This window comes from Acanthopagrus latus, chromosome 22 (genome assembly GCF_904848185.1).
Source record: "Acanthopagrus latus isolate v.2019 chromosome 22, fAcaLat1.1, whole genome shotgun sequence".
In the NCBI taxonomy this organism is placed as follows: Eukaryota; Metazoa; Chordata; class Actinopteri; order Spariformes; family Sparidae; genus Acanthopagrus; species Acanthopagrus latus.
This window is the reverse complement of record NC_051060.1, coordinates 9,667,650-9,686,964: the sequence shown is the minus strand read 5'-3', so window position 1 is coordinate 9,686,964 and position 19,315 is coordinate 9,667,650. Positions and strand designations below refer to the sequence as shown.

General features: G+C 41.8%; 1 protein-coding gene and 1 long non-coding RNA gene across 2 annotated transcripts in view; one reads left to right on the top strand and one right to left on the bottom strand.

Moving 5' to 3' along the window:
* The window catches only part of LOC119011997 (nesprin-1-like), a 79,721-nt gene that overhangs the window by 7,156 nt on the left and 53,250 nt on the right, over positions 1-19,315 (bottom strand). The window contains exons 88-104 of the mRNA XM_037085440.1: positions 19,092-19,205; positions 18,408-18,559; positions 17,940-18,087; positions 17,343-17,437; positions 15,060-15,291; positions 14,731-14,928; positions 12,502-12,624; positions 11,310-11,465; positions 8,418-8,576; positions 7,142-7,308; positions 3,829-3,991; positions 3,289-3,479; positions 2,646-2,796; positions 2,083-2,265; positions 1,809-1,946; positions 1,302-1,493; positions 122-410 (exon numbers count right to left, since the gene is read on the bottom strand). Of these exons, the coding sequence (XP_036941335.1) occupies positions 122-410; positions 1,302-1,493; positions 1,809-1,946; positions 2,083-2,265; positions 2,646-2,796; positions 3,289-3,479; positions 3,829-3,991; positions 7,142-7,308; positions 8,418-8,576; positions 11,310-11,465; positions 12,502-12,624; positions 14,731-14,928; positions 15,060-15,291; positions 17,343-17,437; positions 17,940-18,087; positions 18,408-18,559; positions 19,092-19,205 (2,851 nt within the window). The remainder of the gene's footprint in view (positions 1-121; positions 411-1,301; positions 1,494-1,808; positions 1,947-2,082; positions 2,266-2,645; positions 2,797-3,288; positions 3,480-3,828; positions 3,992-7,141; positions 7,309-8,417; positions 8,577-11,309; positions 11,466-12,501; positions 12,625-14,730; positions 14,929-15,059; positions 15,292-17,342; positions 17,438-17,939; positions 18,088-18,407; positions 18,560-19,091; positions 19,206-19,315) is intronic.
* Positions 4,741-6,364, top strand: LOC119012000. Its single transcript, XR_005072325.1, has 2 exons — positions 4,741-5,002; positions 5,954-6,364. It is a non-coding gene; the product is annotated as an uncharacterized LOC119012000 (long non-coding RNA).

Sequence of the window (19,315 nt, the reverse complement as noted above, 5' to 3'; positions counted from 1 at the left end):
GTGTTAAATGACAGCATGACTGCAGAAAACCTTTTAAGGGACATCGCGTTTAATGACATTTAAAAACCTTTATTTCAATAAAAACCACGAAACACTACTGAAGACGACGATGTGAATCTACCTGACAGTGCACTGAAGTAGGTCCTCTCCTCCTCGTCTTCTTCCTCCTCTTCTTCCTCTTCCTCATCCTCATGTGATGATGACCCTCCCACGTCCACGGTGTGGTCCCACTCCAGTGGCAGGGAGTCCGGCGTCTCCCGGCCTGAACGCTCCAGCGGCGAGGCCAGCAGGTGGGTGGGCGTGGCCGGAAGGCTTCCTTGGCTCCGCCCCAGCCACGGTCTACATATCAGCTCCAAGCTCGACTCCAAGGAAAAGGTGGTGCCAGAGAGCTCCGGCTCTTCTTTGATCATCTGGGAAGAAATAACAAGTAATCAGCAAGACAAAGTCGTGCTCACTTCGTTCCAAAATACTGACGCAGGGACTTTTAACAAACTAATCACATCAATACCATTCTAACAAGATTTTTCTGATCATGATTATGACGTTTCAGGAAGAACACAAAACTCAATTATCACATCGCAACGAGGCCACTGGTCAGTTGCAATGACGGTTGTGGCTGAGACGACATCAGTTATGATGTTTTAGGAACAACACGAGCACGGCCAAAATCAGGATCCCTAAAGGGCTGACAAATTCACGCAGCAAAGTCATTTGCGAAATGTGACTTTGCTATATTTACCACCGGATGTGCATGTAAGCACTGCTCGCTCAAACAGTAGTGGCCCCATGCTGGCGAGCATCTTTTAACCATCTTTACAAACTGTTTTGTGTTTTAAGTTTTTATTGTCCTTTTATTGTCTGTTGTTTCACTGTTTGGTTGGTTTATCCTCGGCTCTATTTTTACATTAATTACCATATTTCATTTTTTGCTCAGTTCGTTTCCTGTTAAGCACTTTGTAACTCTGTTTCCCCCCAACCAAATAATATAAGTGGCGTGGTGATGTTTTTGCCTTGGATATCGACGTTGACATGTCCTCACTGTGGGACACTAAAAACCACTCATATCCTCACCTGGAAGGGCTCATTCGGGATTACAGCGCAAACTGAAGTTATTATGAAGTTAACATCAGAAATTTTATTCAGTTTAGGTTTAAACGTCAGCAAGTCAGTGGTTTGGCAAAGGCAGGATCCAACCGTTAACTTGTATGAATATAATAAAGTCTGTGCAATTTGTTTTAATTTCGATAAATTGAGTTATGAATTGAAGAATGGTCGTAGTGTATGCGTGTGATCCGGCTCACCGGAGGCTGGCTGAGGCGCTGGTGGAAGCGGACCAGTCGGCTGAAGACCTCCTGGCAGTACGAGTGCAGCTCCTCCAGCTCGTCCTCGATCAGAGCGGCGTCCTGCGGCGAGCTCTTCTGGATCAGACCCTCTCCAAACACTATCAGTCCGTCAATGCGCTCTGTGTTCAGGGTGATCTCCTTCTGGAAACTCTGTGGAAACAAAAGACTCAGTCAGGAAAATGTTGACCACCAAAAGGACGTGTGTCCATGGTGAACGAGCCGTAACAGAAACCTTCCTAAAAATCAGCCACTGTAAAGGCTCTGGCAGTTTTCAACCATGTTAACAGGCTGAAAAATGTAACTGAACTATTAGTCATGATAAAAAAAGACACAGAGGCTTAAAAGGGGGCACTTTGTTCAGAAAATTAAAGTGAGGAGAGATTGCTCCCTGTGGTGTCGCCATACAACAGTCAGCTGCGTCTGTGTGTGTGTGTGTGTGTCTCTGTGGCTACAGTTTGTCCTCACGTTGAGCTGCTGTATCTTGTGATGGACGTCGCTCTCTGAAAAGTGTTCGACGTTGGTGAGCTGCAGGTCCAGCTCAGTCAGCCACACCAGCATGCTCTCCCTGGTGCCCTCAAAGTCCTCCCTCTGGGTGGTGAAATACTGAGGTGGAGGAAAAAGGTGATGAGTAAATATCTCTCCATATATTTATTACAGAGCAAACAGTAGAGTGATGACAGGATCGCACGATGTATTCCAAATAGCAGCGCTGTGTCACGCCCTCTGTCCAGTCCTGCACCTTGAGTCTGCGGAGGATGGCGGCCACTCTGCGGTGCAGGGTGTCCCAGCGCCGGTTGCCCTCGTGGACCATGGCTTTGAGCTGGCTTGCTCGGTCAGTGCGGTTCTCCCTGGCAAGGCGGCGGTACTGGTTGTTGACAAGTTCCAGTTGGGTCAGCCGCTCGTGGACCTGCCTCTGGAAACCCTAAAAAAAGAGCGAAAGAAAAGAGACGATTATGTCTCCAAATATTGTAGTAACACTTGGCGGACAGAAGGCACGTTTGTTCAAATACAGCTGTGCTAAAATAATAAGCAGATTACTTCAAATTGAAATTAATTGGATTTTGGTTTATAATCTACTAGGAGACCAGAAAGAACATTGTGAAATAAAAAAGACAATGATTGATCATAGAGTCACGGTAGAGTGATATTCCAACACATTTAAGGTTTTTCCACATCAGAAATTCAAAATGAATTCACTCAAGTGAAATTTGACACAGAACAGTGAGAATGTTCCTCTTTGAGAACCAAACAAGCAAACAGAACACAGCAATTTCACCAATCACTGCAAATCACACAACCAACCTCGAACTTCTTGAGCTCCTCCTTGGCGACGGTATAAAGGACGTCTGCAGAGTTCGGGTTGGCAGCGGTGCGCTCGGCCATCTTGAGCCAATCCTCAAACCGCGAGTAGTCGTCGAGGAACTTGCACCAGAGTCTCCACGTCTCCTCGATCCTACAAGGAGGCGTCACGCTGGAGTTACAGTCTGCTGTGGAGGCTGATCTATGGCTTTTCTCATCAATATATGGAGAATGTTTTCTTCCAGATGGAAGCCTTGCCTGGCACTTAATTACTGAGTTTTTAAAATGTAAAGCATAAAATAAGTTCTGAATGAAAATGTTTTATTTCCATTTAAATGATTGATTTGACTAGAAATTAATTAAATGGAACATGATTCTTGACCGCAGAGCAAAACTGTTATTTGAATGTAAAGTATTAATATTGTTTCTATATTGTATACTATAGCCTATCACAGACTTCAGAATAAGTTTATGGATGTTAAACCAGCACTAACAGTAACAGACAAAGAACACAAAAATGTTAAGCTGTCCAATTGTGTCACAACACCTTCAAAACTTGCATGCATGACTGATTCTGGTCCACACTGATCATCTGTGGTGAAAAGTGAGAGGACACTGTACAGTACGTGTATGCTTCAGTTCCTACCTGAGCCTCCTGTCCAGAGCCATGGCACAGATGGTCCTCCAGCGCTGGTCCAGGCTGTGGCTGGTCTCCTGCAGGGAATCGCTCTCTGCCTCAGTGCCGCCGGCAGCATCTTCATCGCGCAGCAGAACATCGCACAGACTGAGCACCGACGCGACGCCCTCCGTGTGCTGCTCGATGTCCCTCTGCAGCTCCTGGACGGACACCAAGACAGACATCACATCAGTCCACGGCAGTGAAACCACGTGTTAAAACATCAGCCTGCTGACGCACAGACAGAGGACAGCAGCTCCCACCACCACTCCCAAAATTAAACAAAGGACAGATATGAATTATTAATTATTAAGAGGAACAGAGAGTGAGAGGGAGTGACAGTGAACCAGAAAAAATTATGGAATTAAAACCACACAAACAATACGGTGAAGACAAAGACACAACTAGAAACATGTCCGGAAACAGAAAAGAACAGGGGAGAACAAGGAAACTAAAAAAAAAACGAAGGCAGAAAGAAGAAAGACACTGGTTGTGTGTGTTCTGGGCTACCTGCTGCTCAGCCAGCCTCTTCTGGATCTCCTGGTGGTGACAGACGCTGTAGGTGATGGGTCTGGACAGCTCGGCCTCCATGCGGCAAAGCCACGAGCGCAGGTTGCTCATGTTCTTATCCAGCTGCTGCACCGTCACCAGAGTCTCCTTCAGCTTCTTCACCCTGAACACACACACACACACAAACACACACTGACTTTAATCATTTGTATGATCCACAGTTCATACTCAGCAATCCGTATTCAAATAAGCAATTGTGACCGTGTGCAACGTGTGTATTTTTCTTTATGTTACATGGATTAACAACATCTAACCAAGTGGTTCTAAATCCTTTTTGGTTAGTGACCATTTAAAATGAAATAATGTCTACCTGCACGTATCAATAGATCTATATATGTATGTGTTGTGTTCAAGTAGTCATTTTGGACAAACTTTATGTTCTCAATTTTCTATTTTCCATGTATGTTTCTTGGCTCACTATTGTTTGAGAAATTGATAGAGTGAGAAGAAAAGATCCGATAACATTTGTTCTTGCTTGACATGAATGACAAAGAAAGACAAGAATTGCAGAATGACCAAAAGTAAAATAAAATAAAACAACAAAAAAAAATGGAAAGAAAAACAAAAAAGTGAAAGATGAGGAAAAATGTATGAAGACGGAAGACAGGGCAAACGAGGAAACAGACAGAAAAAGGGACGACTGAAGGACAGAATGAAAGTCAGTGAGAACTAAAAGAGAACAAAATAAACAGCTTAGCTATTCACCAACCTACAACATTCTCAGGTATCTTATACCAAAACTTCCAGTCACCATGGCAACCGACCCCCCTCATGAGTGAGCACACACATACACACACACACACACACACACACACACACACTGCGCCACACTGACTGGAGTCATAGCAACGCCTGGGACAATACGAGCTCTCTTCTGCGGCTGAACTAAAAGCCTGAAGTGTGCCCCGTTTGGGAGTTTGAGTTAATTTCCCCCATTTGATCCTTCCTCTGCTGTCGGGGTCCAGCAGGGCCTGTCGGGGGCCGAGAGGGAGACGCTCTCCACCAAAATAATAAGCACTAAAAACAGCTGTGAGTGTAAGTGGCAGGCCGAAGAATGCATGAAAGGGTCCCAACAGATGCCGGACATTGGGAAGACATTGGATAAGTAGAGTGTGTGAGTGTGTGAGAGCCCTTTGAGATCTTTCCTGATCCGGTTTGAGCTGTTGTTATTTTGAATGGCTCTTTCTTCTTCAAGTGGTTAGCTTAGATTTAGGAGCAGAATTGCAATTAAGTTTAAGTTCATGTTCTGTCTATGAATACATTTTGTTTTCTTATCTCTTGTTAAGCTTTAAAGTTTTCCATACTTTTGGGGAATGACAAGAGCATGAAACTGCAGCCTCACTAATGGCTGCACTAGAAGCTGCTGTTGTAAAATGTTATTTTCTTATTAAAATTGGTTCTATATTCCAGCAGTAATCAGTGTTGTAGAGTGTTTGGTCAGTAATCCTTTTCTCTCATCCTGCTCATGCATTAAAAGAGAAAAGACATCAGGACCGCTACTTAGCTAAAATGACAGCAGCTATAAGCAGAGTGGTGATTTGAGTGGTGTATGCTGCCATATCTACAGTGAAACTGAGCATGCTGATGCTTTGCAGATTTTCTTTTTTTTCAGATTCACAATCTTAGTTTTTCTTGTTTAGCCAAAAGCTCTTTTTATTTATTTATTTATTTTTTACATACGGTTTGTACACAGCAGTCTGCGTTATGAGAAAAATCACACACTGAAGGAATTTAATGAAATAAAACAAAAAAAGAAAATAATGGATTAAAACTGTGTTCTTGCTAGCATTTGTTCCAAACCTCAGGTGCTGGATTTTAAACCAGTAAGAGAACTGAACTGATGCCAAAACCTTGTCAAAGTTCAGCAGTGATGTACAGTGTATAGTCAGTGGACGTTTGAGTGTGTGTAGTTTAAGTGGCCTTATGTTTATGTCCGTGTAATGAAGACATAATGGAGTGAGTGTAAATTCTGTCCAGAAAGGGCTCTTCCCCCTCCGCACAAACAACCATCCTAGTCAACTAAATTGTGTCTCTCTCTCTTTCACCGCCTCTCTACCTCTGACAGCCTAACAAAGACCAGCAGCTTCATGCGGAGGATCCAACAAAGACACAAAACCCGGGCAGGGGTCCCTGATGAGGAAAAGGACAAGAGCAGAATGGGTGGAGAAAACGGAGCAGAAAAGGGCCGGAGGATAAGTGAGGATGTATGGTCGGAGGATGAATTTAACAAAGTACAGCTGACCACAGGAGGCCTCAAAGTTACTCAGAGACTGTAAACTCCAACTGGCATTTACTGCTGTTGCTGTAATGATGCAGCTTTTCACTGTACATGTGCTTTTAATTCCATTATTTTACTTTGACTAGTAACTGGGCTGGCTACATCTATTATAGAATACGCCTCTTCTGTTAAGCCTACTTGTGTATTGTATCATGTCAAATTATTTGTTATCATATCTGATAAACTAAAATAATCGTTTTTTTCTTGTTTTGTTCACATTATCTTCAACATGCGCACTGCACCCATTCTCTACAGCCCAGAGTGACCACATCTTGCCTGCATGGGATCAAGCCCCCTGCATCTTTGAGGGGTCCTCACTTTGAGAGTTAATGCATGCCGACAGACGCAGCCCCTCCCACATTAACCCACCCGCCCTCCCTCATGTTGTCCCACTCTGACACACACTAGAACAGGGCTGGGGGAGTCAGCGTGGACGAGGGGACATATGGTACTGTCTGAGACGGAGTGTGCAGGGTTAGGAGTCTGTATCTCCTGCTCTTCTACAGGACTCTCCATCTGTCTGAGGAGGCGGGGGGTGTCAGGGGCAGAAACAGTTTAATATCACAGGGGCTTAACCTACAGTCTGTACATTAGAGGACGTATTCCTGACAGCTGCAGAGCACGACGGGCACAACAGCAGGTGGATGGATTCACATCAGAGCCACTGTTTAATTATAGGCTCCCAGTTCAAGCAATTTAATCCTTAATGATGCTCTTTAAATGTAGAGTGGCTTTGCTGTGAAAGGTGCTGGCTGAGAGGGCTAATAAGAGGATGACATTTAGTGTGTTACGCAACAAAACTAGAAAACCATTAACACACACCTACACACAACTCGACATTTAATCTAACAACCCTCTTGCTTTTGGAGAGTCGAAAGTCTGAATCTGTTCTGTCCTTTCGGGTCTTCTGCAAAGAGCTTAACTTATACAAATACACAGTAAACTGAACCTAAACTGCTGTGGCCGCTCTCTCACCTGGCTTCGATGTGGTGGAAGAGGTTGTGCCAGCGCTGGCTGACCTCCAGCAGTGAGCCGTGGACCTGCGTCTGCTTGGCCTCATCACTGGCCAGCAGCAGCTGCTCACCCAGCTGCTTCAGGTGGCTCTTATTCTCACTGAACAAGTTGATTTCCTCCATACAGTCCTATGGAGACATGACATGATACCACGATGCTTTAGTATATAAACATTATGTTCTAATAGAAAGAAAAGGAAAAATCTAAAAAACTAAATCTGCCCCAGGTGGTGCCCAAAGTTTTTCCCTCGTAGGGCCAAAAAAACACCTGGTGGGCCAAGATCAAACAGGTGGACGCTCATGTCCTCAAGTTAAAGAAAAAGAAACTGATGACACTCACTCACTGGAAAAGAAGAGATAAATGTTGACAGTTTATCTGATAATTATTACTTTTTAATCTAATAAATATGCCTTTTATCACAATTTTCACTTTATCTCACGATTTCAACTTTCCTAATAATATAATAAAATAGAAAATGTATAGAATTTATAAAATGTTGAGAGGGAAACATCTTCATTTTGATGTAACTGTTTGTTAAAGATTTAAGCGAGAGTTCAGTTCAGTCTGAAATAAAGCAGGATGCTTCGAAGTTTCAGTGTCCCATTTATTTCCCAAACACTTGTTTCCATTCACCCGAAGAAGTCGATCATCACCACTAAGTGCCAACTTCTGCTTTCCAAATGATTTAAAAGGGTTGATCACATTCCCTCTAATTTTCTCATCTCATCCAACAGCTCAAAACAACAATTCAGCAACGTTCAAACCAATTATTATCTCTTTGACTAAATGAGCATGCTTCATGATGTAACAGGAAACTACAAAAGGCTTTCAGCCACTGAAAGGACAACTGTTGTGTTTGAAACAAAAGGACATGCAGCCATTTCATTCCAGGCCACCATCTGTCATAAACAACATACTGTACTGCATGTTGCTCATGTATGGATTTTATCATAAACAAGTGGTGTCCATGGCCTTAATCATGGGTGGATTTAGAAAATGTGCTATTTTCGGGGAATATGGTTCAAGAAGAACCTATATTAATGTTTAATAATATGCATACAGGAGCAATAATACCTGCAAAACAAGCTCCAACTAAGTTAGATTTTAGGTAAGGGAACTCCAATTTCATCCAAATACAAAAAAACAAAAAAACAAAAAAATAGCCTCTCCATGTCCTTGCGCAGTAATGTGTGGGCAGTTGTACAAGGAAGAGATTAATATTCCTCTGAGCTTGTACCTTCTTTAGTTTCTCCACCATTTCCTCGATGCTCAGATCTCCGCTGTGGCACACCTTGTTCTCCATCTGAGTCAGCCAATCACAGAACTCCTTGTTCTTGTCGTTGAAGATGGTCCAGGCGTTGAGGCGGTCTGCGATTTCTTGCCTGCGCAAGGACACCTGGAAGAGTCAAAGTGATAAAAGTGGCATTTAGTAGCTTTGCACACTATTAAAAGCTTTATGATGGCAAAGAAAAGTATCAGTGGTCTAATAATCATCAGTTTATGATTTCACATCGTGCAGATATTTTCGTGTATTTATATAGTAAAAAAGCTGCCTGGTGCAATTTCAAGACTGTATTGCTCTTGTAGGCACCTGTGGAATAGGTAAAGCTGCAGTTAGAATAAGTTGTGCACTGAGAGCATTTAAGTATTAGAAGCATTTCTTTGGTATTTGCAGCAACACTTGATGCCACTATCATGTTAGTTAAGGGTCACCAGATTAGAGCTGCAATAATTAGTTGCAACTGTTTTGATAAATGATTATTCATTTAAACATTTTCTGGTTTCAGTGCCTTAAAATGAAGGATTTGCTTCTTTCTTCGTCACTCTTGACAGTAAATGTAGTCTTTGGGGTTTGGACTGTTGGTTGGACAAAAGATGCAATCTGAAGTCGTGACTCTGGGCTCTGGGGAAGTTGAAATGAGATTTTATAGACTAAACAAACAGTCAATTAATCGTGCAAATAATCTGCAAATTAATCCATAATTAGAATAACCATTAGTTCAGGGTTCACATGACCCTTTTTGATGAACTGGCAACTATGGAGCTTTATCCACACAAAGCACTAAACATGATTTACAGCTTTTAAACAAACCATTAAACCGACAACATTTACACCAGTAAAACAAATGTGTCTCAGTTACAAGATTAACTGCTTTCTCTGCCAAATTTAAAACAGACTTCTTGGGAACTATTACTACACAGAGACAAGTCTTTACTGTTTAACTTGTGCCAGGCCCATCAGTTGGATTTTGACAAATGTCAATCCAGTCTAAAACAGGGTTGTTGGTTATGTTACTTCCTGGTATGTTCCAGGAAAAATCTGACCTAATTCTCCAACAGTGCATTTTGCAGATTTGAGCTTAGTTCATAGGGAAGTCTTTCAAAATGGGTACTGTAAAAGAGTACTGTTCAATACAACAGATTACCTATAAATAAACTGAATATGAAGTGTGTTACTACACTGAAGCATTTAATCTGCAGCAGAGTCAGTCATCAACTGAACTGAGAGAAATCCCCAAAGGGACTCTGGTTGGTTGATAAAATTAACAAGGTCCATTTTCCTAATGACAGCTTAATGCCACGAAAACCCCCCACTACATTGCTGAGGAGGGGGCCGATGATCTTTTTGAGGTTTAAGGGCTTAGCGAGCCCTCGGGGCATGTTTGAACCAGCTATATTTTACCGTTCTGTGGCATTTATTTGATTTAAATGAACCGTGCTTTGGTATTAACGAACTAACAAGCGCTGGGCCTTCCTGGACCCTGGAGAATTTAGGGTGCATTGTGATCTGCCATCACCCCGTGAGGACTTTGTGCTTCCCCCTGGAACAATAGAGCCTGTCCCTTGAATCCCTTTAGCCCAGCCAGGCCATCTGCTCATCGGGCCCATTCCAGTGGCTTCCCCCACCTACAACCTGTTAACTATGCAGAGGAAACTGTTGTGGCTCAGATCCAGGCCCCCCCGGCCATGTCAGGAATTAATAGGGATGAACAATCTTGTGTGATTTAACAGCTGAAAATTGTCTGTGCTTTGTCAAATAACCTCATTTTATATTTTCGTCCATCAGTTTCACTATTTAGCAGAAATTATCATAAAAAATTGATTTTTTTCACGGCTTAAGTATATTCTTTTCAGGTAATGTTTTGACTTCAGGTTTGTTTTGGGACAGACATAAGAAAAATTATGGAGCTAAAATAAGCAGATAGCATGTTTGCATAAATAATCCAACATGCATAAAACCAAATATCAACGGAAAACTTCATGATTGGTCAAACTGCTGGCTGCTGTTGGTGCAGCTGCTGCATCCCGGCAGCTTGTGCCAAGACAGGAGCAGGTGGAAGCAGCCGGCCTGAGTGAGGACCCAATTAGCACGACTGCAAATTAGCCTGTGACCCCTAATAACTGGCAAAAATGTCCCACGCATGTCACAACCGTTGGTATTTAGGAACAAGAATGTGTTTGTGTTTAAGCCAAAAGACTTAACTGTAGGAATTTGTGTGTATACAGTAGGGCTGCTTTCACCAGTAATGCAGTTTCAGAATTAACGGGCTGTTCTGTCGCAAGTTTCATGTGATCGTTCGGATGGCTCAGTGAGTCTAAGTAATTACAACCTGCAAAGCTGCAAAGGCATCATTTGAAAGCATTTCGATAAACTGCAGCGTGCTACACTTTTCTTTATGTTTGTCTTATGTTAGTAACGAATAAAAGCAGGAAAAAAGACGTGTCCAACCCAAACAAAAAGTTTCAGTTTTAGTACTTATGGAGATGAAATGTTAAGAAAACAAATTAATTTCACCTGTGGGAAAAGAAAGTGTTAACAAGAAGACATGACAATGTAATTTTCCCTCCATGAACCTGCACATGGTGGCTCTTTTCTCAAACAAATGAGTGTGTGTGTGTGTGTGTCCAGCCCCAGTGGTGCAGAGGCTTTGTGCTGCTGCTGCTGGTCAAAGCCAAGACACCGCTGGTAGCAACTTTTCCCTCCTTCTCTCCGTCTCTCCCCCTTAATCCTTCCTATCCACCTGCACCACTTACAATCTCTCACTTCCTCTGGCTCACTATATGGCCCCTTTTCTCTCTCTCTCTCTCTCTCTACCGCTGCATTTAAAAAAAAAAAATCAGTTCTCACCTTTATACACAGCTCTTCCCATTGACCGTGGAGCTGTTCCAGCTGCTGCTCCAGCAGAGCCGAGTCGCCGGCCGCGACGTACTGGGACAGGTCCGTCTTCATGGTGGCCAGGTCTCTCAGTCCACTGGCCAAACGCTGCAGAGAGAGCTCGGTCTCCTGCATAACACACACACATACACTTTAACACCAGCTCAGAGAGCCATGCACAAGCTGTCCGCTCACGCTGCTGTCCCTCTTTCTCGCTCCGACTGTCCAGATTAAAGGGCTGTGGACGGAACAGGGGGAGGGTAGCAGGGGCAGAAAAGGGGGAGGGGAGTGAAAGCATGGGGGTATTAAATAAGGGAAAGGGGGGGAACTCAGAGGCACTCTGGCGGGATGGGGGGTAGCCACTGATGGAGTTGAGGGGTGGGGGAACTTTGGTCAGTTTTCCAACCAGCTGACCATCCAACAGATTCATACTGATGATCTATTAGTACTTATTTTTCAGCTTTATGCTTTAATGTTATATATGATGTACAATCAAAACAATTTGTTCAACATTTACCATGAAGAAAACTGTTTTGAACTACTGTCTTGAATTACACGTTTCAATAGTAAGTGAGGTTGGTAGACATAAGCATAATAAAATCATGATTTAGTACATAAAGATTAGATTTCTCATATTATTTTGGATAATGGAAGTGCTCAAAGTGTTCTGGTGCTCACCAGTAAACATCTACATAATACTGTTGTGGGCAATACATGCGCTTCCATTTCTCACCTGCCTGCTTTTCTCTGTCGGGGCATGAAGTGTTTTTTGTGTGACAAACTAAAATCAGAGAGAAGAGAAAATATCCAGGGACGCGCTCATGCCGGCATAGTCTGACTGGCCATGGAGGGCACCGGGAGAAATCGTGTTTGACAGCCGCTGTATAAGCCACTCAAGCATCCTCCTCTTTACCCCCCTCCCACACACACACGCCAACACATGAATAGGGGGAGTACAGGTGCTTATTTTTTCCACTCCGAGCACAGCATAATGCTTTGGACCATTTCTGTGTCTATGTTGTTTTTAAAGGCCTTCTTGACAAGAGTCTATAAAATGTCTTGTACTTTGTATGTGGTCTCAGAAAGGGTTGCCATTTATTCTAATCTAGCAGTTAGGAATAGGAACACAGTCAAGTTACACATAGACTACATGTATTGTAATTACCTGCATGTGTTTCTCCTCCTCAGAGCCCTGCAGTCTTTCAGGCAGTGGCTGTTTGAGCTTAGTTTCCAGCTCGTCTAGTTCAGACCAGATGCTGGTGATCCCATCCTGACACTCAGACCACTTCTAAACAGGACGGGACAGAGGAAAAAGATCTCAGGCATCACCCTAACAAATATCTGATAGATGATTAACCACAGAGACCTGGGCTGTGGAAAGATGAAACAGGAAAAACACAAATGAAAAACTAACCTGTTTTTCAACATGCCTTGGTCTAGAATTAAGAAATTATTTTTGCCAGTTTTGACTTGGCAGTAAAGTGATGAGAAACAAAGAGGTGTGCTTACTTTAAATGTCTTGATTTTTCTAAATATTCCCATCAATGTAAGTCTTTAAAATGCATTGTGAAACTAAATCATTCATGTCAGATGTTAAAAGGACAAAGACCTAAAGACAACAAAAGGTTGGTTCATAGCCTCAATAAATGGATGGAAACTACAGCAGCAACACCTTTCTGACCATGTTATGAGGACCAAGTTGGGCTCTTGCTGTTAGCTGTATTTTGTTCATCAATGCCTCTCTCTGTGTGATCTCTGACATGTTGCTCGGAGGGATTTCCCCGCCTGTTTATCTTGAAGGGGTTAACACAACTTTCCCTGACCTTACCGGACCTGGGAACCAAAACATCCGAATGCTCTGAGTAACACAAATCACAAAGCTGCTTGTCTCTTCTGTCATTCATATGACAGTTGATCAGTCAGAGCTCAGACGTATTACGCAATCAGTGTTTGTTAAACATTTCTGCCAAACAGCCAGTAACATGCATTGATCCTACATAATGTGTGTATGTTCACTAATAGTATAGTATTTCATTAGATCACATGTATGATCCATGCCTTGCTGTACAATATATGAGCACTGCATTATAACAGCGATGGAATTAAAAAGGGACAGACACTGATAACCAGCCGTCTCTTTGATCCCTGGCTGAAGGTCAGTGTGTGTGTGTGTGTGTGTGTGTGTGTGTGTGTGTGTGCGTGCGTGCGTGTGCGTGCATGTGTGTGTGTGTGTGTGTGTTTGGAGTAGGATTAGGGCCTGGATATGGGTCATGAAAAGCTGACACCTCCTGCTCCCTTGTTAATACTGTAATACATGTTCTTTTGGATTCTATCAGTCCAAAGCTGTACAGAAAGGGAAAATCTGGGATGTTTGATGAGGATGTCCAATCAGTGCTGTTGGTACATTTAGTTAACTGAAGCAATAAATTCCTCAGTGGGTGAATGCCAGCTGAATGCCAGCAGTTCCTACATGTGCCAGGATTCATTGTGAGCAAAAATGTATACTTGTCCACTACATCATGGGCGCCATCTTCACTGTTGGAAATGTAGCTGGGGAACAAGCAAGAGAACCACTTTTGTCTATGAATGGCAGCACACCGTGTGTTTACACTTAGGGTTGGCTTGTAATTTTTCATTAACACCAATAACGTCACTGGTGTCAGAAGACCAGTTTTTTTGGTCAATATCGGAATGCACTGCTTCAATTGATGACAGTTTCCATCAACACTGATTGGACATCCACATTAAAAGCGGCAAATATTCCCTTTAAGGCCAGCTAACTGTTTTTTTAACCACATCTACATTGGACGTGGTTAGCACAGTACTGAAAGAATAGTTTTTGAATGTGTGTATATTATGATTTTCTGTTTCAAGGTATTATTATGAAGTACATGTTGACTGCATGATGTAATGGATGTAGAATAATGAAACCATCAGCATTTACACTGGTTCCTCATGAACCTACCTGTCACTATACAATTTTGTCTGCCACACAGTCACCTGGGAAATGCAAGGTTAAGTGGGAATTCATTTCTATTACAGACTAAATGACTGAATAAACTCACGTTTTGTCCTGTGTTGTTGTTGTTATTTGTTACTCTGAGGAAAACTGGAACAATCCAGTTGTTGTTGCAACAGCGGCACCAACAATAATACTATTTGGAAATGCTAGGAGGTTATAGTTGCCTGTTACCACTTTAAGTTAAAAAAAGGGAAATTTGGACTGTAGTTGTTAACAACATCCCGTTGTTCTTTGATTGAGTTTGATTTATATAAATGATATCTACTATATATTTAGAAGTCTGATTGCATAGATTTGTTCTAAAACACTACAAGATCAATTGTAAGATTTAACAAAAAATGATAATAATAACTAAAAGTGTGTTGGTGTTACCTGAACAGTTGTGGTGACCAGGTCTCGTCTCGTCTCCAGCCGTGAGCTGGTTCGTTCCCAGGCCTCCTGTACAGCCTGGAGCTCTGACTGCAGTCGGCTCTGACACTCTGACTCTGTCATAGTTTCACATAAATGTCCTCCAGCCTCCAGTGTTTGTGTGTACACCGCGGAGTGGAGACCCAGAGCATCTTCAACACACTTTGAAAGATGTGAGGAGAGTCAGTGCTTGTACATTTTTTAAATTACACACAACTTTGCATTTCAACCACAATTTTCCCACTGATATAAGAAGCTGACACACAGGAGTAGGAGCACAGTACACTTCTTACCTGGTAATCATCCCTGCAGCTCCACTGCTGATGCAGTGCACACAGAGCAGGTCCAGCAGGAGGCAGTAAGGGGTCAACGTCGCTCAACAGCTTCCACAGAACTTTCAAGCCACGACGGTAGACCCTCCACTGACCCAGTTGTTCTTTTATCAAGGACCTTCGCTGGCCAACCAGAGCCACAGAGCTCAACCAGCTCTGCCTCACACAGGCCGCTTGTGTCATGAGCTCAGATCTGCATGACAAGACACAAAAGAGGTTCAGACTTCTATATATGTGAAGACAAACAATGCTGCTGACAAATGTAGGCTTACAAATTGATATCCAAAAAAATTATAAAATTATAAAATTATAAAGTGGAATATTTGTGACATTATGAGGAAAGTCTTTCATGCTTCATAACATGGTAGAAAGAGAAAAATACAAATGAGTCTGTCATACTTCATTCACGGGCAATTGATAAATCCACACAAAATCAGCAGGTTTTAAAGACTGTCTTAAAGCCCAAAGTAGAAATCTCAGCAGGGGTAAGAGAACAAAATTTCTGTTGGCTTCTTAAAAAAATCGGAATTTCTTTCCAAACTTTCCAAAGATGATTTAGGGAAAGAGACATCCACTGTGACACTTCCAGGCAAGGAAACACCTGCACACACACAGATCCTCTGTGTCAGCAAACACCCAATGTGTGTCAGTCTTATTGACCAAGAACGAAATGCAACCAAAAACCCTCAAATCTAATTACTTTATCAGATGACTGGGTTTCTGACGAGCACAAGACTGCAATTCAGCACGCTCTGATGACTCAGATTAATAACACAGTTTCCCTGTAGCACGGCACCCACACAGAGAGAAAGATTCTTTAAATACTTGTGCCAATATGAAACCTGCCAGGTTCGGTCCACATACCAAAACTAATGAGTAAAACATTCATTAATCCCCAAATGGAAGAATCACACAATTTTAGCATTCAGGACGTTTGGGTTGAAGAAGTTTCATTTTATCTGAAGATTTATCTTCACTCCCATTTATCAACCTGACTGCATCCGAACACAGATCGGAGATGTGGATTTCTCTGATTTTAAACATTGTCAACACATTTGGGACAATGCAAGAACACAACTCAACAAAACATATAAGAAAGGTCTGGATATTTTTTAGACATTTAACTGCATAATTCTTACATGTTACAACTTTAAGAGAATTGCTGATAATACTTAAATAAACTCATGTTTTGTCCTGTTTTAAATGTCTATGAATGGCTAAGAATTGTTTTTCGTAACTTAACAAGCCTGTTATATGTACAAAGGGAGTGGGTACTCGTCCATAGAGTCTGCAATGTTGCACCGCCATGTTACAGTAGCGCGGGATGGATAAACCAATTATTGGTTCTGATCAGTTTCGAAAGATACTACACACTGGACCTTTAATGTTTGGAATGTAGGACTTTTTGTTGTAGTTCAGTATTTTCGTAGTGTGGGGTTGATAATTTTACTTCACAATACAAGAAGAATACATCTGAATACTATTTAAATCACTGACCTTACATACAATCTTTCTTGTTCTATCTTTTTCAGTCTAACCTCCCCTTTTTCCCCTGAAGTGGTTGTCATTTTCCTATTGACTGGTGTTGTGCATCTTATCTGAATATGAGCCTGTCGAAGACGGAGAAACCTTGAACCTTGACAACAAAAATTCAGGGAGAAAGACCAGCAGAGAGAAAAAGCTGACGTGCTGTGGAGTAACAAGTAACTCCTTTCGTGCTGGACAATGAATAATAGCCCTCATTCCTGACGTATTATGTGTATGTTTTTGTCTGTGTTGTTTATGTTGACCTAAATAGTCTGAAACCAACACAAAGCTGTGAGATCACCAGAGGAGAGCCTGTAAGTAGCTTGTATAGTTGTGTGGCTTAGTGGTAATTAATATCCCTGACACACTACCTTATTTACAGTAATGCTTTCAAATATTTCATTGTATCTAACATCCAGTAATAAACTTTGTAATAACTAAGAATTATGGGGGCCATGTTGGTGCCAATGTGATGCAAAATGAATCAGAACGGCCGATCAAAATGAGCTGCATGCTGAACTGAGCACACCCCTGAAAATGAGGAACACTACGATCCTGTGAATTTATTAACGTGTTAATGAAGGGAAGAACCAGATACAATGAGGTCTTAAAGGAACAATCTGCTACTCAAACCTCATTAAGCTGTTACACGTTCAAAGAGTTGTGTTAAGTTTTAAACTGTCATTTAATGCTTTCGAAGAGTCACGCATCACCTACCTTTTCTCTCCCGTTTCTTTTTCCATGAATCCGACTGCATGGCAGAGAAGAGCTTGCAGAAGCTGGTGTCCGATGATTATTTCAGCCTGAAGGCTCTGTGGGAGGGAGAGATAACAACAGGAGCGAGAACATGAGGAGAGCAATAGCTTAAATCTTTCATTAGACTCTTAACCCAGCAGTTAAACCAGCGTGAGTTCAACACTACATTTTTCTGTAATATTCAATATTTGAAACAAGCATCCTGTCCTGGAACAATCACAGTGTCAATCATCAGACTAGTTTTACACTGGTGATGAATAGAGTAGAGAGAAGCTGGTAGCTACCGGTATCGGCTTAAAAATGTATGTATGTGCATATCCTATCAATTTGACACTAGTTTTCAACAAGTGAGAATAAACTTTGCTTCTAGGGACACTTAACACAGTGACACTTTGATTCAAATCTTAGCAATTCGACTTATCTATGATTTCTGTCGCCAATTCCAGGAGTTGAGAAAAAAGCCCTGAAGCCATTCAAAAATTGGTTCCAGTTAGTCAGTTTCTAATTAATGTCTACGAAACAAAAGAAGTGTAGAGAAATGGTGAGGTGTATTGGTACCTGATGGACATTGAGCATCTCTTGAAGGCTGGAGTAGCTTTGAGGTTTTTTGGATGTTGATTCCTCCTCAAGCTTCTTCTGGATAGATTTCAAGTTCATACACTTCTCCTGAAAGTTCTGGGAGCGCTGATGATCAACGTGATGCTCTCTGGAGAGAAAAAATAATGGAAATTAGAAAAAAATTGACGTTCGACATTAGACAAAAAAGGACAAGTGGCAAGAGTCCCTCAAAGTGCACAGATCCACTTTATAACATTACAGCTCAAACTTTTCATTTCATTTCTGTCTTGTGAAATAACTAGATGGATTTCTTAACATGGTAAATATAACTGAAATGACAAAGAAATATTTATCATAGCTCATGTTTTAGTGCAAATTCCACGAACAAGCAATAACGTGAAAACACACACACAACTCCACACTAAATGGATTTCTGTTTGTGCATCTTTATGAGCCGAATGTTCTCACCTGTTCATATCCATTGTATGAGTCATGCTTTCAACCCAGTGTCTCCTGAGCATGTGCAGTCTCTCAGCCTCATGGTTGTTAAGGGTCACACAGCCACTCATCTCCCTGACGTCAACCAGTGACGCAGACAGGCCGCTGAGCTCGGAGAGAACCTGCCAGCACATCCGAGAAAAGAAAAACACATAGCGCATTTTCAGTTAATGAACAAAACGGTCTTGTATCATCAGACTGCCCGCAACCTTGTGAGAACAATATTGACTGGACATTCAGAGCCTTACTAAGGGCAACAGATACTTAAAGTACAACAAGGTAAATGTTTTTATTATTGGATTTTGTCACTTATATTGTTATTCTTCACTTTACTTATATTTGGGGCATAATAGTGCTCCAAGTTTTGTTATGCAGCTCCCATAATCAAGTTTTTGAAGGGGGAAAATAAACACCAAGTATGAAGGTACTGTTTTAATCAGCTTCAAATATTTCTTGTCTATGTTCTTGTACATTTTGACTGATAAAAGTTTTCTGATGTAACTGTTAGAAGTTCCTGATTTGCAATGTAAGCATGTGTACAGAGACTGCAGGTTTCCCACAATGGAAGATAATAAGAGAAGTGACAGTGAATCTTAAAGCAGGTGGTATGATGTGCATGAAGCACAGACGTAATGTTCAGGGATTCTGACCAACCTTCACAGGGTCCTTGTCATTCATGTTGGCCTTCAGTTTATTGCGTATACTCTGTGTCTGCTTTTCAACAGCCTCCAGTTGTGTGTTAAATAGTTCCTGTTGCTCTAAATCCTCCTGCACACAGAGAAAGGTGATTTTAACATTGACTGAATCCATCAATTTTGACCATTAACAGTTCACGATAAACTTAAAAGAAACTCATCGCTAAGTCATAATAACAAAAA